General features: G+C 40.0%; 1 protein-coding gene across 7 annotated transcripts in view; it reads left to right on the top strand.

The window, feature by feature from the left end:
- The window catches only part of DYRK1A (dual specificity tyrosine phosphorylation regulated kinase 1A), a 149,790-nt gene that overhangs the window by 112,040 nt on the left and 17,218 nt on the right, over positions 1 to 20,532 (top strand). For 6 of the 7 annotated variants that reach the window (XM_047874945.1, XM_047874944.1, XM_047874948.1 and 3 more), the window contains 6 exons: positions 3,462 to 3,581; positions 5,582 to 5,770; positions 9,915 to 10,062; positions 14,208 to 14,494; positions 17,036 to 17,182; positions 19,230 to 19,370. In XM_047874945.1, coding sequence (XP_047730901.1) covers positions 3,462 to 3,581; positions 5,582 to 5,770; positions 9,915 to 10,062; positions 14,208 to 14,494; positions 17,036 to 17,182; positions 19,230 to 19,370 — 1,032 coding nt within the window. The remainder of the gene's footprint in view (positions 1 to 3,461; positions 3,582 to 5,581; positions 5,771 to 9,914; positions 10,063 to 14,207; positions 14,495 to 17,035; positions 17,183 to 19,229; positions 19,371 to 20,532) is intronic. The other variant, XM_047874947.1, reaches the window with a different exon arrangement.

The following is a 20,532-nucleotide window of genomic DNA, read 5'->3' on the forward strand; positions in this document are numbered from 1 at the left end:
CAATTTTTAAGTAACGTCCTGGAGCTTACGCTGTGTAATCTTTTCAGGAAAAAAACAGTTTGAGCTCTCAGAACTGATTTAAGCAGGAGATGCACATTATGCTTTCCTGAGCTTTGTGATCTGTGTCTTTGCCCAGAGGGGTCCAGGAGCTATGAGCCCTGGGGGTGTGGGTTTCTCCGGCTCCAGGGAAGAAGGGAGCTCGCTCCGGTCCTCTCTGTGCTCCTGGCTTTGTGACAAGAAGCAGGAAAGGGAGAAAAAATGTCAAACGCTCAGGATTCAGCTTTGAGTCTAGCATAGATGCGTAACCGAGTGTTTGGAAAAGTCACTTCCTAATTTTGGGTTTGTGCTCTAGCAAGCAGCACGGTATCAAAACACAGAAGATTTGGCTGCCGAGCCTGAAATCGCCGTGAAAGTTAGTGGAGGGAGTGTTACTTGGTTTGTTCTTTCCACATAGTTTGAGCACCTGCTTGTACGAGGTGCCATTTGAAGCAATGAAACGCAGTCTGGTCTGAAGGCTGATTGTTGGTGGGCAGAATACCTCTGGTTTACATATACAGATGCTCCCAAAGTACTAACTTCTTTTGCAAGAAGTATATAAGAAAAGCACGGTATTTAGAATTAGCTGGGCAGTTTGGCCTCATAGACAGAGTTGGCCAACTGTGGAAGGGGTTGGTGATATTTTATAAAATGCAAGCACCTAGCGCACACTCCTGTCGAGTGTGGGAAAACCATCGCTACTGAGTCCAAGTTACCTTCTTGTCGAATTTCTTGTATGTCCTGTACATTTGAAATCGTTGTCTTGATTGTGTGATTTTGGTGTTTTTGAGTGAGCATAATTGCTCCTGGAAAGATGGAGTCACTGGTTCTGTTTGTCCCATGTTTGAAACACCAGTGGAACTGTAAATGGACAAGTTAAAAATTTAAAGAACCCAGTCACAGTTTTGTGTGTAACTAATTGTAATAAATCCACATGCTTATTTTTTTTTGATATTTATTAAGCACAACTCCGTGATGTTGCCCTACAAATAGCCTAAAAGCGACTCGGCCAAGAGGGTAGAATTGAGGCCTTCCCCTGACCAGGAAGGAGCTCCTGGCCCAGTGTCGTGTGGTTCAGGGCCCAGGACTTCGCACGGTCTCAGTTCCCATCTCACAGGTGCCCTTTACGAGCTGCAGAACTCCGGCCGAGCATTTCACATCCTAGACTCCGGTCTCCCACTTGCAAGCTGGTGACAAGAACACTGCTCGTTCTTAGGAGATCGTTGAGAGGATTCCATGAGCGATGCAGAAATCTGTGTATGCTTCTGACAGGGCGTGGAGCAAGTACTTGCTTCTCTTATTTTACTGTCAACCACTTAAGTCATTCATTTGTTTCTAACCGCAGCTACGCCTCCCGCCAAACTTTTCTTAGAGTAGTAACGAAATACCTCACTGGTTGAGGTTCTGTAAGATCTCATGGTGGGGTTTAGCCGCATTCCGGTGCTCTAAGGATGGTCTTGCCGAGTTAATTCCCTGCATGAGAAAACGTTGCCAGGGTCTTAAAAAATAAAGAAGGAAATATGTTAAGGCAAACCTTTTTCATTATCTTAACTGCTTATAGCATTCATTCACATAAAAATAATTGACATGCTTATTACCAGTATTGTTACTCGATTAAATTACATCTCCAAGGAACAGTATAAGAATAAAATATCCTGTGCATCTCACTGTACCTGCTCTTTATATTTAGCAAGATAAAACAACATATATTTGAAAAATTAAGTACTTTGGATTTTCTTATTAATTGCTGACATCTTTGCAGACAAATAGTTCTAACCACCAAAGAGTTTTACCCCCTTAAACTTTATTTCGAACTTTAAGGAGGGAAAGATCATGAGGACAGAGAATGAATTAATAGCCTACTACAGTAATTCAGTGAAATTACTCTCTGGATAATAGCTTTTTAGAGTTTGAGTATAGAGGCAGAGGAAACCAATGTTAATGTTAGTTTTAGAGAAAATGCACCTGGAAAACTGCCACGATCGCTCCCATCTTGTCTTACCAAGGGGATGGTGACTCTTAAGTCCACCATCACCTTACAGACCAACCCTCTGTTTTGTTGGTGTGGGTTGACGTGGTTAATTATCCCAAGACCCCAGACATTTCGGTGAGGCCTTGGTATGATGCATTTGCTGTCTCTCAGCCCCTCGCCTTGACCTGAGTGTCCTTGGAGAGGGGCTGTGCCAGGGGATCTGGCTCAGTCATTAGATTTTGTGGCATCGCTGTCTGCAAGAGCTAGACAGGAATCCGTGAATGGCTGGTGATGGTGACTGTAGGTACCTTGATGCACGTCATCGGTTTTGAGGATCTGTTGATGGCAAGAAGCCCTGTTGGGACCACAGTCCAGGATCATGGCGCACTAGTGGAGGCATTCCTGGTGTATGTACGGAGGATGCCCCTGCTCTGGTCCCCCTCCCATCGAGCAGGAAGCTCACAGCTGAACTCTGACCACCTGTTACAGGATAAAAGGGATACCGTTTAGGATTCGAGTGGGGAGGTTGTTAATCGAATGTGGTTGGAATTAGTTTTTAAAAGAGTTTCACGAGCTTTAAAGTGTTCTCTGGAACTTACTTGGGGTCCCCTCCTAGTGTAATTGTAAGTAGAGATTTCGGTATTGTGGATTCGTTGGTTTATTCAGCAGGTATTTATGAAACATATCGTATGTGCCCACCACTGTTTTAGGCAAAGGGAATAAATACACCACTGAGCAAAGGAATCCCTGACTTCATGGAGTTTTTCTTGTAATGGGAGGAGAAGGGGAAAAAACTAGAACCAGTAAATGCGTAAATATAGTATGTCAGGTGGCGCTAAGTGCTAAGGCGAGGAGGGAATGCGGACAGTAAGCTGGGGCGTGTTACCGGGGAGAGCATGTTTTGTTAAAGAAACAAACGCAGGTTTCCGCCTTGCTTACAGGGCAGGTGTTTGTCAGAAGGCAGGGTCGAGGGTGTGGGGGGCTGCACGCCTTAGTGCCGGGCTCCAGTCTTGCCCCGTGGCCGCCTTGCTTTGTGGTGCCAGCGGGTCCCGACACCATGTCCTAGGAAGCTGAAAGTTGGATTTGTCTTTGCCTTTTGTCAACCAGATCGGGCTTTAGGAATAATTCGGAAGAACTTTTTCCTTGTATGATGGAGAAGCCCTCTTGGGCAGTGGCGTGTGTGTCTCCTGGACTCATGGGTGTGTCTGTGATCCCACTTTAATTTGGGGAACGGGATCGAAAGCCACAGCTGGCACATTATCTTCTAATTTCACTTCTTTGTTCCAGTGGTCTTCATTGGAATCCAGGCGAAAGAGATAACTGAGAGAGAATGTATGATCTTCTAATGTAGATGTCTTTTTTTTTTTTTAATACCTGTACACAGGTTACAGAAGAGAGGGGATTTATACCAGTACAGTATAGTTAAAGTGCTAGTCTTTTCTGTCTATTTAAGGTGATGCCTGATATTGTCATGTTACAGAGGCGGATGCCCCAAACCTTCCGTGATCCAGCAACTGCTCCCCTGAGAAAACTTTCTGTTGACTTGATCAAAACATATAAGCATATTAATGAGGTAAGATGACTGATTTCTTTTAATAGCATATCTTGCAATAGAGCAGGGAAGAAAAGTTATTTTGTGGCCTTTTTAAATATACTAAACTTTATTCCCAGTGATTATAATATTGATGATTATTGTGTAGACCAGAGTGTTAATGATTTATAGGTAATATAATTGTGTAAAAGAAAAAAACTATATTAACAAGGACTGCAAAAAATTAAGATAATTGTAGGATGACTTCCCTTTTTTCCAAGTTGTATTTAATATATGCTGAGATCATGTTTCTGTAATAACTCTTCTCTAAAGCAAGAAAGGAGAAAAGGAGGGAATAATGACACTGTAAAATTATGCATATGTTAGAATTTTGTGTAAATTATTATATGTCTTTCTGTTTTTGCCATGGATGTCAGGAAACTCAGAGTGAGATCTAATACCCAGTTAACAGGCATTTGGCCTACTTTATTTGATAGGTCTCTATTTCTGTGGCTTTAAATTGTCTTTTAAATTTTTATGTGTGTGGCTTTATTGTAAATATTTGAAAGCGTTTTTGGTGGATGTAAATAGAGTAAAAAACATAGCACTTGGAATTACTCATATCACCTTGGCCCTTTGGCTCCAAAAATTATTTTTCTGGTGTCTTAGACCTTTGGCTTGGTTGCCATCTGCTTCTAGCCGCAGCTCTAGCTCCGTAATTCATTATGAAATGAGCTTTTCTGGAGAAGAGTGGATGTGTCTATGCTTCCTTTCCTCTTCATGTGAGCCCTGTCTCCTTTCATACTAAAGGCTTGCCCCGTTCCAGCTCTGGAGCCATTTAACTAAAAGCATGTTCTTATGCATGTGTACAGTTTATATCAGTTTGATGCTGTTTAATGCCAGTATAGTTGTATTACTGTGGCAGTGTGGCAAGATAAGATTAGTATGCACTCAATGATGAACATTTCTGCGTTGGATTTTGTACACAGTGTGTTAGAAAAGATGTGCCAAACTAGTTTTGATTATCTGGAAAATTGTTAACAGTTTATTAATGTCAGTTTGTTAACATCTGGGAGGTTATTAACAAAGCTGCTGTTAACCTGTGGTGAAATCAGAGTTTCCCAGTAGCTTTGCTGAAGCAGGTTTTTAACCATTTTGGCACCTTGTAAACTAGAATTTTTCTGGTGTTATTCTGTGCAGTGTAATTTATAATTTCCTCAGTTACCAATTACTTGAACTATTGCCTAGTCTACCTGTAATTTTTTAACTGGCTTTAGAAACAATTTTGTAAGAAAAATAGATAGAAGGAGAAGAACTCAACTGTGATCAGCCACAGGGTTTACGGCCCTTAGTATGGGGAAGGGGAAGGGGAAGGAGCGGCCGGTTTTCATTAATTGTTACGTTATTATAGGCTTCAAAACCGGAATGTCTCAGACGGCCTTTTGTATTAGGAAAATCTTAGTTCACACCCATCTAAACTTTCATTTTTAAAACCTTTTGTCTTAAGACCAAATATAAAATGGGGATGCAGGAAGTTGATAGGATGAAAAAGCTCTTTATTTGGTTTGGCATGTGTTGATTACATCAGTATCTACACACACACCCCCTTCCCTGCCCCATCCCTCATATTATACTCGTACAAGCTATGCCATCTCATTGTATACAAGTTATATCCTAGTTTAAGAAATCAATATAAATCAGACTCTGTTAGTCTTCTTGAATGGGATACTTTGACTAGTCACTTAGCATCTGTTGATAAGATGTATAAACAATATAATTTAAAGGTGAATTTCACCATAGACGTTTTTCAGTGGTTATATATCAGTGTCATTATGTAATTCAAATAGCAACTATAGAAAATTCTTTATTTCATTTTTTTGTATTTGTTCTAAGGAATAAAAATTCATCAGTTTCTTCCTGATGGCACATTTGTCTCACGTATACTCTTGATCTATATCTCACACACACGCACGTGCACATGGCGCCTCCTCACCCCCAAAGATTTAAATTCTACACTTAACACCGGTACATTCTCATTTCAGGTTTACTATGCAAAAAAGAAGCGAAGACACCAACAGGGCCAGGGAGACGATTCTAGTCATAAGAAGGAGCGGAAGGTTTACAATGATGGTTATGATGATGATAACTATGATTATATTGTAAAAAACGGAGAGAAGTGGATGGATCGTTACGAAATTGACTCCTTGATAGGCAAAGGTTCCTTTGGACAGGTAATTTAATGGAAAATGCTGTATTTCCTAAATTAGAGCTTCCTAGTGAATCATGTTGTTATGCCTTTTCCTCAGTAGTACACTTTCAATGTCTGTAAATAGATGTAAACAACAGATATGTGAGTATTTGGGGTTATCATGGTCCTTCAAAGGCAGTAAAACTGCATCAGCTCTAAAAACTCCATTAGACTTCCCATATTTACTTTCCAGAGCTATCAAGTTACTTACCTTACTGATACATGAGTTGATCGGAATCGCTAACAGGTAGTATTGCCCCTTTCATATGGATTGTGTATGGTCTCTGGATGATTCTTCACTATGGATGCAAGAGATAATTACCTTCCTATCTGATACGCCTCTTCAAAAAGAAAAGAGTTCAGTTGGCACAGCAGGTGCCCTGCCACTTTTTTAGAGGCTGGGAAAGCCAGGGGCTGTGTCCTGGTTTTTCTCTCAACTTACCTTCTGTTATCAGGCCTTGAAGTGGGCACATGGTCTTCAGGGTTTCCTCTTCCCGTTCTCCCAGTACCAGCACGGCTGATACCGTGACTGTGATGGAAAGGATCATTCAGCAGCTTCTAGCTTCTAGCTTCTAGCAGCTTCTAGCAGCTTCTAGCAGGAAAAGAGAGGAAGGGGCTCCCCAATAGAACTCGGTGTTTCTCTTTATTCCTGGCCTCGTCTCCACCCACAGCCCTTCCGTCCTCACCTGCCCACCCAGCCTCAGCGTAGAGCACAAAACCCTAAATATGGCGGTCTCTTGCATCAGTTGTGCTCAGACCGAGAGCCATCACACCTTCGTCCTTGCACATTAAGAAACTTTTTCTGTGGCTGTGGACCTGCCCAGCTAGCTGCTCCCACTTGTCAGTCCTATCTCATTGAGTCCCCAAGCTCTGTTTGGTGTGAGGTATGATTTACTGCTGATCCCAGTCTCCTTTGCCTCACGCCCTTTGTGTGGTGAGGCCATTACTAACCTGCAGTTCAAACACTTCTTTGGACTTTTCATTGATGAGGATAGAATGGGTTTCAAAATGACTTTCCTGAACCACCTTTAAAGAAAAATGGTTTTGTTTTGTTTTGGGGCCTTTTAAAACTATGGAACCCGCGTGCTCCTGTTTACCCATTCCTGCTCTGAGAGAAGGAAAAATAATGCCTTTTTTTCAGCCTGTGCATGCGTCTGATCACACTTAGGACAAAAAATGTACTGTGGGCCATTAGCAGCCACCCAGAAAAGACCCAGAAAAATCTTCAGCTATTAAACCTGTAAGGAAATATGTACAAGGTTGCTAGGAGGCCTCTGTAATTCCAGTGTGGCTCTTCAAGGCCCTGGTGCCACCTGTGTATAGTATCTGCCCCTTCCCGCTTTCAAATTCCAAGTAGTTGCAGTACTTGTAAAGAACTCAGGGACCTTCTCCTTGATTTGTAACCTCTTTTTCTTTGAGTTAGGGGTTTCTCAGTGTTGGGGGAGTCCCTCTTTATGAAGTATTACTTCTTTTGTCAGAAGCAGCTCCTTCTCTCTCAGGGTCTCCTAAGGAAAGGCGTGTCTGAGGCCCAGCTTTTAGTAAGGCCGCACGCACCCTAGATCCAGGGATTGCTGGCTCCACCTTGAAAATCACACCAGCTACTTGGGCAGCTGCCTTCAGTAGGACAGTTTTCTAACCCCTGTGTTGTTCACCGTGGAAATTGTGCCATACAGCCGACTCTCTAAACTTCGTTTTCCATTTTGGTTATTTGGTTTTCCCTAAATATGTAGTCTTTTGAGTTCAGAGTGATGTTTTTCTCCTCCCCTTCACTTTGATTTTCTCATACTTTAATTCCTAAGAGCAAGTGAGCATAGTTAAACGATTGAAAATTGAGACCCGTTGACCTCAAACTCCCATCTCATCAGGTTAGACTGATGCCTGCCTTAGGCTCACGCGTGTTCAGGTTCAGGACCCGTCACTCACCAGGTAATGTCTTCCATAATGACTTGATCAGATTTTCTCTGAACTCTGCCAGATCCTTATCAAGTAAGGTGCTCCTTCATTTCTTTAACCAATGGTTAGGAGTCTTGATTGCACATTGAAATTTCCCAGGGAGCTTTGGCAGGGGGTTGGGGGGGGGGGATGTTGGGGGGGAAGGACTGCTACCTGGGCTGTAAACCAATTAAACCAGAATCTCTGTGGCTGGATTCTGCGTGTTTGTATTTTTTCAGGCTGCCTGTTGAATGTGTAATTCAGGGTCGGAAACCATTGCTTTAGCATTTAGCTGGTTAACTATTTGCTAAGTCAGTAAATAGTTGGGCCCATTAGTGGCCTTTGTCCTGGAGACCATTAGGATCCGGGCATAGAACTGCAACTCTTGGTGCCGTCAATATAGTCAGTGAAACAGAAGAATATCAAAACCGCTTGGTCAGATGTTTATAGGGGTAGCCTCCGATTTTAAAGACAGTAGATACTCTTTTCTAGAATTGGATGAAACCAGAAATAATTGCATTTTTCATTCCAAGTTTGATTAAAAAAAATTTTTTTTAACAAGTTATTTATTTTTTTGAGAGACACAGAGATGGCGCAAGTGGGGGAGGGGCAGAGAGAAAGGGAGACAGAATCCCAAGCTGGCAGCACAGAGCCTGATGTGAGGCTTGAACCCACGAAACCGCGAGATCGTGACTGGAGCTGAAACCAAGAGTCGGTCGCTTAACCGACTGAGCCATCCAGGCACCCCTCCAAGTTTGATTTTAATTGGACCATTTATAATATACCATTGACGATATATTTAACCGTGACTGATGTAAATCTTCATGCATCCCATTCTCTTCCTCTCCTCTAGTGGTACTCAGCCTCCAAATTGGAATTACCTGGAGTTCTACCTACATCTATCTCCAGGCTTTCTGAATATGCTAGAAAATGTATAAAAACTCTTGCCTATTCAGATTGTATGTATTATAAATATAAATTAACATTTAATCAGATTGCTCTTTCTGATTTGTGGATAGTTCTCTTTTATCAATGTATTGATTTCCTGAGTTTTTTAAATGTTTATTTTGTGTGTGTGCGAAAGAGATAGTACGTGAATGGGGGAGGGGCAAGGAGAGAGGGAAAGAGAGAATCCCAAGCAGACTCAACCCTGTTGGCCCAGAGCCCAGCTTGGGGCTTGATCTCACAAACCGTGAGATCATGACCTGAGCCAAAATCAAGAGTTGGATGTTTCTGACTAAGCCACCCAGGCGCCCCGATTTCCTAATTTTTATGTAACTCTCTTTGTTAGTAATGTGAAACTCCTTTTAAATGAGTAAAATTAAGATGAGAGGTGTACATGGTGATTTGCTTATGAACACTCCACTTTCCTTAGCATTGATTCCTACTTTAAAACTATCAAAATCCACTAATTGTGGCTTTTACCTTATATCATGGAACTTTCTGAGTAATTTGTATTAGATTTATTTTTTTTAAGTAAACCTATTCTTTTGTTATATACCCGTGTTTGTGAAAATCTAACTTAAGGTTAGGAAGCTTTCTGCATTTTTCAAATGACTCAGAACCTTATTTTAAATATTTTACCTGAGGGGTGCCTGGGTGGCTCAGTCAGTTGAGTGTCCAACGTTGGCCCAGGTCATGATCTCAACAGTTTGTGAGTTTGAACCCCACTTTGGGCTTTGCCCTGACAGCGTGGAGCCTGCTTCGGATTCTCTGTCTTCCTCTCTGTCTGCCTCTCCACCACTCATGCGTACTCTCTCTCAAAAATAAATAAACATTAAAAAAAACTTTAAAAAATAAATAATTTACACATATACTTGAGATTTAAACCAGGTTTTTCTCCCATTAAAAGGTTAGGAGAATTGTTTTATAGTGTCATTTAGTAAAAAAGGTAAAAAAGCAAAGCACTTGTCATGATGTAAATTTGTTTCTGGAGAAATCTAGCTTTTGTTAAGAAGGCAATATTGTGGATATTTAGAAATACTGTAAGGATACAAAAGAAATGTAACTGAAAAGGTTGACTTAAAGTTGACTGTAAAGTAGTAAATGGATGAGACTGAATGGAAACGAACAGGACCTCATCTTAGGGAGATGAGAAGAATGAGAATTAGGTAAATGTACAATTAAAGTTAAATGTAGAATGTCGTGCAGTTGTTGCCATTAGTAGAGAATTATTTATCTTTTTTCTCTTTTAGGTTGTAAAAGCATATGATCGTGTGGAGCAAGAATGGGTTGCCATTAAAATAATAAAGAACAAGAAGGCTTTTCTGAATCAAGCCCAGATAGAAGTGCGACTTCTTGAGCTCATGAACAAACATGACACTGAAATGAAATACTACATAGGTAAACAAACAGGCACACAAAGCCATGTGCCCTCACATGGGCCAGAAGTTTGAGTTCATGGTTGTTTTTGAATGAGAATATGTTAATTTTTAAAGTGATAGGTTAAAAATTCAACTGTTTATTTCTATTGGAGGGCATAGATTTTTGTCGGTTGCTCGATCTGGCAGTAATATTCTAAATCTTGGGGAATGTGCATTCCTCCTGGTGTATAATTTAGAAACACAAGAATAGTATCATGTTTTGCAACTTACTAGTGCCATTTGTTTGCTGTAATGATGCACTTTATCCAGGGGTCCTCTTTTTAGCAACTTTAACTGTTTCTCCTACCCTCAGAAATTAGAAGTAAGCCAAATATATTATAATAATAGAACTAGTTTTGGAATGTCTGAGCCAAGTTCTCAGACTCCTCCTCCGGCTATTTGTCAGTTTGACAGCATTAGATGCTGTTAAGACTTATTACAACAGAAAAGAGGTAATAGCCACTATTTCTTGAACTCCTATCATATTCCTTGTGCTTTTCTTCCATCATCTGTAATAGAGTAGTCCTGTAAGGAAAGCGGTGGGGTCCTTAGATTATAGACTGTGTTTACAAAGTGTAACATACCCAGGATCCCAGGGGCTCTGCAGCTAGCATCTGAACCTACCTCTGCTGGAATCTAGACCCTGTGTTTGTTTCCTTGTCTTACAGTGTTTTTCCTGAAAACAAAAAAGAGAAAAATTCTGGAAATAGTGAAGTCAGTTGATATATGGGCCCAACAACATCTGAATATACCTTGTTTAATACTGTTCTCAGTCAAATCTAAGATGCCAAGGATTGTAAGATCCCATTATTCTATGTGCCAAGAAACAAATTGCTACCAAGAGTAAATATAAAATACCATCAAGTTTTAAGATTGAGACCTTAGGATCAACTAACTATAGAAGTTTCTCTAGGCATGTATACATAGCAACTCATTTCCAGAAATGCTGGCCTGACTTGATAAACATGAGGTTAAATTTTATTTAATAAATATCTTTTTATGAATAAGTGGGCATTATGATTCTTTAGTGTGCCCAAAATGGTGGAAACAAAAAATGTTTAAAGATGTAAGTTTCAGATACCAAGATCAGATTTCCTTTATGAAACCGCCTTCATTCCCTAGTGTTACAGTAAAATGACCTTAATATTATTATTTTTTCTTAATTTCCTCTCTGTAGGGAAAACCTGATCTAATCCATAGTAATAACATGTCTATTTAAACCCTTTTCTTTTTTTTTTTTTTTTTGTTTATTTATTTTTGAGAGAGAGAGAGAGAAACACAAGTGGGGGAGGGGGAGAGAGAGACAGAGACAGAGAGAGACAGAGAGACAGAGACACAGAATCCGAAGCAGGCTCCGGGCTCTGAGGTGTCGGCACAGAGCCTGACGCGGGGCTGCAACCCACGATCTGTGAGATCATGACCTGAGCCACAAAGTCGGATGCTTAACTGACTGAACCACCCAGGTGCCCCTAAAACTTTTCATACTCACTGAACATTTACTGTTCAGTGTCAGTTATAACGTGTAAATTTGAGCCTGTTTTCATTCAAAGGGCTTAGAAGCTCAAGAAGGACATTTGAAGGATACTTGACTCATAATCTGTGAACATCTTCCTCCTCACTCTTGTGTTTTGTGTTTTGAGTGTTTGCTTAAGTAGTAGAGAAAATGTTGATGGCATTACATTTGAATTCTGTCTTACGGAAAGAAAACATGGCAAATTTATAGTAAGCATTCAATAAATGTTAGTTATTTAGTTGTATATAATAATGGCTGTCAATTTGTTTTTAATAAACTGACTTTAATGATTATTAATGGCATTAATTATTATAGATGCTTTGGGGATGCGTGTTTTTTTTTTTTTTTAAGTTTTTATTTAGGAAGGTGGTGAATGCACAGTGTTTCAAGAAACTGAGGCTCTATATTGGAAAACAAGCAAAAACTTTAAAATTAGACATAGCCCTGCCAGGAGAATTGATACTTAAAATTTAAGATGTCTCAAAGTCATATTGCTCTTTTGTGATGTCAGTAACTTCTTTTTGTTTTGAAGTAATTGATAAGAATAATTTATTCTAATAGTTTGTAGTCCTAGGTCTTTGAGACTTAAAAAAAAAAAAAGTCTTCTTTAGCATGCAGCATAATTGCTCACGTGGATTATTTGGTGTCTGTCATGGGTCTAGTTAAAATTCACTTTAGGTTTAGAACAAAGTCTTGCTGACCCTCAACAAAGTTCAGTTAAAAAGATAACACAACTGTATCTCCAAAGTTCGGTGAAAAAGATACATAAATATACTTGTGTTTGAGCTTTCTTTGACAATGTCTTTAGTGCTCAGCCCATTGTAGTTACTCAGTAAATGAGTAATGAATTGGGAAGTCAGGTGGAACCAAGTGGATTGATCTTCCATTCGAAGAACTTTGTAATCACAGAGTTTCTTAAAGGAATTTTTGTAATTACACTGGAATTTTGACATCAGTTACTTTCTACATTCTTTTTGTGGCTACTGCTTCATCAAATTAAAACTCTTGACCATGTTGCTGGGGTGTCTTCTTGCCCATGGAGCTCTGTTTATAGTATTAAACCTATGCACTTCACTGATTAAGAGCAGATATTATACATTCTTTTTTTTTTTTAATTTTTCTTAATTTTTTTTATTATTATTGAGACAGAGAGAGAGAGAGAGAGCAAGCAGAGGAGGGTTAGAAAGAGGGAGACAGAGAATTCAAAAGAGGCTCCAGGCTCTGAGCTGTCAGCACAGAACCTGATGTGGGGCTCGAACCCACTAACAGGGAGATGGTGACCTGAGCCGAAGTCGGACGTTTAACCAACCGAGCCACCCAGGAGCCCCAGATGTTATACGTTCTTATGTAACCTTTAAGGATTCTTTTTATTTTCAGAGTGTTGAGTTGTACTGTAGACTCCTATAGAGCCGTTTAGCATTTGTATTATTTATCCCAGCTTTGGATTGTTTGTATCAAGGATGATGTGAAACCAATGTTGACGGGCCCTGCTTCTGGGGAGGCCATTCAGGAGCACACAATGTATCCCCCATTTTGGGGGACCAGAGATTGAATACCGTCATAGTTACTCCAGATAGATCTGTAGAGAAACCTGTTTTTTTTTATGAAACTAAGAGACCAAAATGAAGGTAACCTTGACAGATGGTTGTTTTATGTCATTCCAGTTGAGTAACAAGTGTTCAGCTTGGTATATATAAGAATTTTATAGTGAAGGGCAGCACTTTATTGAATGACCTCATCTGATGTGCAGTCAGTGTTAATACTAAAAGCACAATCTTTGAAGCAATTTAGTGTGTATTAAGCCTTTTTAGAGGTCAACACCGATCACATATAATGGCTTCTATACTCTTTTTTCTCATTCATGAGCTTGCTTACAATTTCTTCTTGTGATTGAGCTTTATTTTCAAGTTTTCCCAAACCTTCAGTTGTGCACAAGATATCCCATGTACCAGTTTGATGAACATAATCAAATGCCTTGATTATGAACTCTAATTCTTGTAAAGCATGCTTTTCACATACTTGTTGTATTTGCCTAAAAGAAAAAAGATCTGTGCCTTCCTTTGACAATTGTTACAGGAAATTACTAGTGAGATCCAAGGCTCAGCAAAGCGGAATATGGATATATATCAGAGCCTGAGAGCCGCCTACAGCAGCATGGTCACAACCTGGAGATCCCAGTGGGTGGGGCTTTATACGAAGTTGTGAGGTTGGGCTCTCAGGGAGTAAAAAATACTTTCTCATAGAAATGAGCAGAAAGTCACTGAAGTATTCTCAGTATTGTTTGTCAGTTTGCTATGTGTGTTTTCAGACCTGATTTCTTTCTTTTTTTTTTTTTTTTTTAAACTAAGCATTTTGGTGATACTTCTCACGTTATATTGCTGATTGGCAGGCACAACACCTGTTTAATTAGCAGGTGAACAATCTAGATATTCCTGACTGGTTACAGAATGTGCTGTTAGTGCAGAATGCCGATCTCCAAATTTTAACTTGGTTTTCACTCTACATTTGACGTGGAAATGTTGTTAGACTGTTTGAGAGTTCATGCATGCATACCTTATTCTCATCTTATTGGTATATATAATTTAAAATGAAACTTTTTCTTCCTCTTTCAGTGCATTTGAAGCGCCACTTTATGTTTCGAAACCATCTCTGTTTAGTTTTTGAAATGCTGTCCTACAACCTCTATGACTTGCTGAGGAACACCAATTTTCGAGGTGTCTCTTTGAACCTAACACGAAAGTTTGCACAACAGATGTGCACTGCGCTGCTTTTCCTCGCGACCCCAGAACTTAGTATCATTCACTGTGACCTAAAACCTGAGAATATCCTTCTTTGTAACCCCAAACGCAGTGCAATCAAGATCGTTGACTTTGGCAGTTCCTGTCAGTTGGGGCAGAGGGTAAGTGTATTTCAGGACTTGTGTATTAAAGTAGAATTAGGTAAAAGTGTAGGTAGATGTTTGAGATGTTATTAATGTGTATACAATTCAGAGGTAATCACAGGATGGTTATCTTTAAAATGTGCTGCTTGGATCGCATTGTGTTGAAACCTGTCTGGGGGAAGTATCTCTTCAAATGCAAATAGTTAGGTTTTGAATGAGAAGGTACTGGTTTTTTAAAACGGGGTTTAAAAAATGACCTGTGTGCCTAAAAGAGAGAATAGGAGATGAGCGAATTAAATATCACGTGGATCTGTGTATTTTCCAAGTAGAGGTTTTAGTATAAATTTGGGGCTATTCCAATACTAGAGCATTGAATCCTTGCTATGAAATAGTTCTCTAAAGATCAAGATAAATGTGTTTCTCCAAAAACTGGTAAGTTAAGAAAAATACGGGTAATTTTACATTACACATGGTGATCTTGTATAGAAATTACAGAGTTGGTTAGTATACTTGTGTTGATAAATAAGTTTAAATCTTTTTTGCCCTGTATACATTCTGACACATGTCCAAACTGGTTTTTCTCAGACTGCTGAAGACAGACCTGTCTATAGCAATAAATGGATTTAGATTTAGCTGATGGAGGAAAGATTTTTCCTGCTATTCTTTCTGGCGTTAATGAAAGCTACCCTTAACAGCAGGTTTTGCATATAGAATAGGAGGGATAGGTTGCTCTCTTCTTGAAAGGAAGTCAGATCCCCATCTGATGATGTTTTACTCACTTCAGACACTGTTTCTATTTACTTGAAAGTATTGAAACTGCACTTCTTAGCGGGGGAAAAAAGGAAAGGCCACAACTGACTTTCAGATACTATTTCATGTTGGCTTCCCGCTTTTTGTTTTTCCCGATTGGATTTCTTATCCTGTGCAACTTTTCTGTTGCACAATCTTTTTGTGTTTTAAGCATGGCTGGTTAATTTAATCGTGGAGGTTCATAGCCAGTTAACAGGACTATCAGGCTTTTTGTTACTTTCTACAACTTGTCTTACGGTAGCAGTGTTCTGTAGATCACTGATTGAGATTTAGGGGAGTGGGAAGCAAAGTTTGGGGTTTCAGATGCCTCTGAAAATCAAGAGATGTGCGTAGTTGTTGATGGGGATGAAGTATATTGTGAATGGGAAATACATGCCCATCTTGAACGTCATTTGAATAGATTTAGATTTGGAAAATTTCTACGCCCTCACCTTTTAAACCTAAATCCTATGTTGTGATCTAATATCAAACACTACTGTGCCTCTCCAGCCAAATTGAGACAACTATCCCTTTAGCTCCGTGAGGTTTAAACTATGTGAGCGTGTCAGGTGAGAGTGAGAGATCCTTTCTGAGCCGCGCACCCAGTGGCCCTGCCCTGCACTTACTGGTTCCGTCTCAGAAGGTGGCCGGGCAGGTGTGTTGCAGGGGATTTGGGTGCACAACCTTGTAGATGACCCAGCCGCTGCTTTGACCAAACCGAATAGACGAGTGACAGACGTAAGCTGGGAAATGAGACCTTTGAGATGTAGGGAGTTGTTGGGGCTTACCGATGCTGTTGGCCCTCCACAAACTCGGAAACGTAATACTTCTTACCTCTCCCTTTGAATTTCACTTTCTTCATTCTGACAAGGCCTTAGGTTTGGGGTTGATCTGCTTATGGGGCATCAAATTGTTTTTGGGGACTCAGCTAGAGTTTTAGGTGGGAGCCACAAAAGCATCCGTGAGAAAGCACCACGCCGCTGGCCACCTAATTGGACTGTTAAGCGTGAAGAGCTTTAGTTAGGAGGATTTTGTTTCTTTCTTTCTCTTTTTGAATAAAACTTTGTTTGCTTTCCTGATGTTTCTAAATACAAATTTATGATGGCTGAAAATGAATTGGTCTCTAGAGACATTCTCAGATTACTTCATTGAAAATTATCCATTTCAAGATTTTTTTCCCTAAGAATTCTCAAATGGAGGTGGAGGAGGACAGGGCAGAGAAGAAGTGATTGATCAGGAATGACCTCCGGTTGCATTTTATATGGGGGTGTTTCTCAGATACATCTGTGAAACCAGTACAGTCGTAGATGTCTGAATTTTCATTTACATTGTACTGAGTTTATTTGACTTGATGCTGAAATACATTCTGTAGGTTAATTAAAATACAGTTTAGTCCTTAAATTAGTGGCAAACCAAGTGCTATCCATGGCAGGAAAGAGTAATTAATAGGGAGACCCTATTCTCAATAATGTCTTTTTTCTAACAAAACATAATTGTTTTAAGGTGTATCTTGATTGCCAGTTAGGATTGGACTAAATGAAAGGGCTTGAATTGTATGTTTTGCATTTCACAGTGTGATTAACCACTCTCTTGAAATGTTTATTTAAATGATACTTGTAGCATAAAGGTGAAATCAGTAAATGGAACCCCAACTTAGGAGTTAGCCAATTATTTTTTCTGTTGATACCAGATAAATGTTCTTAATTCAGTGTTGAGCACAATTAAACAAAACTTATGTTGGAATTAATATGATATTGCAATATATTTCAGATATACCAGTATATTCAGAGTCGCTTTTATCGGTCTCCAGAGGTGCTACTGGGAATGCCTTATGACCTTGCTATCGACATGTGGTCCCTTGGGTGTATTTTGGTTGAAATGCACACTGGAGAACCTCTGTTCAGTGGAGCCAATGAGGTATATGATGATTGCTTTCTAAATTCTGTTTCTGTTTTCATAATTTCCTTTTTAATCTTTGTGTAATCTTAAAATTTTTTTTAGGAAAAGACGTCTGCTTATAATCAAGCTAAATATTCAAATGTTGGGTCAGTTTTGAATTTATATTGTTCATTTAAAAACTTTTTCAATTATTATAATGGTGAGTTTAGGATTTTGAGATGGGAAGTGAGATCTTTTCATCTGCTAATAAGGAGAACAATAAGTTAGATTAGAAAATGTTTGGCATTTTGGTTTAAATGTTGCAGATTTTAAGTATGATATAACGGAAAAAGGTAACAAAGGCACGAGGGCCACTATGAAAACAGTGTCAACATTGCTGTAAATTTTGAGGGTACGACTTAGAATTTAAGAAGTGATGGCTGGCAGCCTTGATGAGATTTGATCTGAGTAATTTAGGGTGAATTACGATTATAGAATTTTAGAGCTACAGGCTATATGTAATTCTTTTAATTCATGGGTTTCCGGTCTGTTCTCAGAAGGTGTTGGAAAGTCAGAGGCAGTGCCTAGGAGGGCACGGGAGAGGCCATGCTCTCTTGTAGTCAGAGGAATTGGACTTCCATTGGCTTTAAAACCTTGTGGGTTTTTTTGTGTTTTGAGGAAAAGTTAACCATTACAGATCTTGATCAGTCCATGCATTTATAAATAAGAAAAGAAAGACCATGACTTACACAGGGTTATACAACTCTTAATATGGCGTCGGAAACTTGTCCCTTCCATCCTTTTAATTCACTTGAACTACAGGAGTAGTGAGCTACTCCTGGGCAGTAACTGGCATAGTGTGTGTTTGGTATTGTTTTGTTATCCTTAATATTATTCTGTAAATCAGGATCTTTCTCATGAGCTTACACGGTATTAAATTCAATTGTATTAATTCTAACTAAAACATAATGAGATACAATTAACCGTATTTTATTAAATCATGTGAAACTTCAGTGGCTTCCACCTCACCCATTGTAAGAGCCAAGTTCTTTGAGTGGTTCAAAGAATCCCCATTCCCTGTGACTCCTGCGCTCTCTCTGCGACCTTGCCTCCCCTCGCTCTCTCTGGACCAGCACGCAGCCTTACTCTGTGGTCCCTTGGAAACAGTAGCCACAGGCCCATAGTACTAAGGCCTTTGCATTAGTGCTTCTCCGTGCCTGAAATGCCCTTTCCCCAGGGAGCGCGTGGCTCCTTCCCTCCCTGCCTGGGTCTTTGCTGTCATACCCTCTTCTTGGTGACACCCTGCTTTCGGTTGCAGTGCCCTTCTCACCCTCCATCTTTGAATTTCCTCATGGTTCTTCGTCGTCATCTGACATAATGTATTTCATTATGTGTTTGTTCATTAGTGATCTCTTCCCCTATCATATGAACTTTTTGGCAGGGATTTTTTTTATCTGTTTTGTTTACTGCTATGTTCTACTGAGCATGGCTTCTAGCATATAGGAGACACTTGGTATTTGAGTGAATGAACCTGCACTTAAAAATATACTTTATTTGGTCCACACTTTATTAAGCCTGTGGGATTTTTTTTTTTGGATGGTTATTTGATTTTATGTGTTCATTTGTTTAATTGTCTGCCCTGCCCTGTGTGGAATGGTGGGCTCCAGGAGGGCAGGGACTGTATCTCTTTTGTTCATTATCGTGTGCTCAATGCCTAAGAGGAGTGCCTGACACACGCAAGATGCTCTGTTTAAAATTTATGGATGAGGGGCACCTGGGTGGCTCAGTCGGTTGAGCATCCAACTTCGGCCCAGGTCATGATCTCATGGTCTGTGGGTTTGAGCCCCGTGTCGGGCTCTGTGCTGACAGCTCAGAGCCTGGAGCCTGTTTTAGATTCTGTGTCTCCCTCTCTCTCTGACCCTCCCCTGTTCATGCTCTGTCTCTCTCTGTCTCAAAAATGAATAAAGTGTTACAAAAAAAATTAAAAAGAAAATAATAAAATTTATGGATGAACGAATGAACTGGTGAGGAGAAGCAGGATGTACTACAGAAGTTACAGGCGTTTTTGTTTTTATTTTTAATACAGGTAGATCAGATGAATAAAATAGTGGAAGTTCTGAGTATTCCACCTGCTCACATTCTTGACCAAGCACCAAAAGCAAGAAAGTTCTTTGAGAAGTTGCCAGATGGCACTTGGAACTTAAAGAAGACCAAAGATGGAAAACGGGTAAAATAGGGAAACTTGATTTATTTATTTATATTTTTACATATATATTTATTTATTTAGCCTGTGTTACTTATTTCACTGCAGCTGTTGGTAGCTCACTTTGTATTTACTTGAAATCAGTGTCTCCGTTAACAATTTCATTAATAACCTAGGCGTCTGCTTTCTTCAAAAGTTGGGTATAGTTTGCCCTGGACTGTCTGTATGGACGAGTGTGTGTTTAATGGGCAGAGTTAAGGCTTCATGTTGGAAACCGTATGTCTGCCGTGTGACACAGCTGATCAAATCACCGTGCCTCATTTCAGCAGTAGAATCCGAAAGTTCAGCCTCTGTCTGTCACAGTGAGTGTACATAACGACGTCACAGTAAACAGTACTGCAGCTGTGGGCAGTAGAGGTCAGGATTGCAGTAAACGGCTTTTTCAAAACAATTAGTTCCGACGGGAGAAAAGAATTTTTGACTTGGGCGATTTGTGGCAAGAGTATCAACCGACTCCGTAATCCTTCGGCAGATTTCAGTTCTGGTTCCTAGCTCGGTGGCATGGACGGCAGGGATGTCGGTCCAAAACCCTTGCAATTAAGGTTTTCAAAATGTTAGGTTGTTGTAGTAATTTTCTTCTGGTTTCAGATCGCTAGACTGCGTCAGTTTAACAGAGTGAACGATGGCAGTTTCGCATCCTGATCTACTTTTTGTTTTATATAAATGTGAAAATAATCATGTGTTTTGTAATCCAGTTTGTCTCTGGTGTAAGATGAACGTGATGTATCAATACCCGATGGTGTGTGATCTTTGCACCAGACACCTTGGGGTTGTAGTTAAAACACGTTGTTGCCACCTAGGACGATTTCCGCGCCACTTTGTATTTTGCCCCTTGCGTTTTAGCGATGCTGCCACCAGGTGTCCTTTCCAGTGAACTGAAGGTGATGGTTCTTGGCTTTAATTCACCTTCACGTAGGCTTTTAATACCAAACGATTTTCTTTAGAAGATTTAAAAATACATCCGTAATTGTATCTTTCATACCTGGTTGTAACTTACTGCACTCTGCCTTATTCTCTGAGCTCTAGGCAGGGCAATATCTGGCAGTCACAGTCAGCCTCCTCCCGCTAAGGAAGGGATGGCAGACACCACGCAAGCATCCTGAATCCTTTTGCCTTTATCCACGGA

Source organism: Prionailurus viverrinus, chromosome C2 (genome assembly GCF_022837055.1).
Source record: "Prionailurus viverrinus isolate Anna chromosome C2, UM_Priviv_1.0, whole genome shotgun sequence".
NCBI lineage: Eukaryota > Metazoa > Chordata > Mammalia > Carnivora > Felidae > Prionailurus > Prionailurus viverrinus.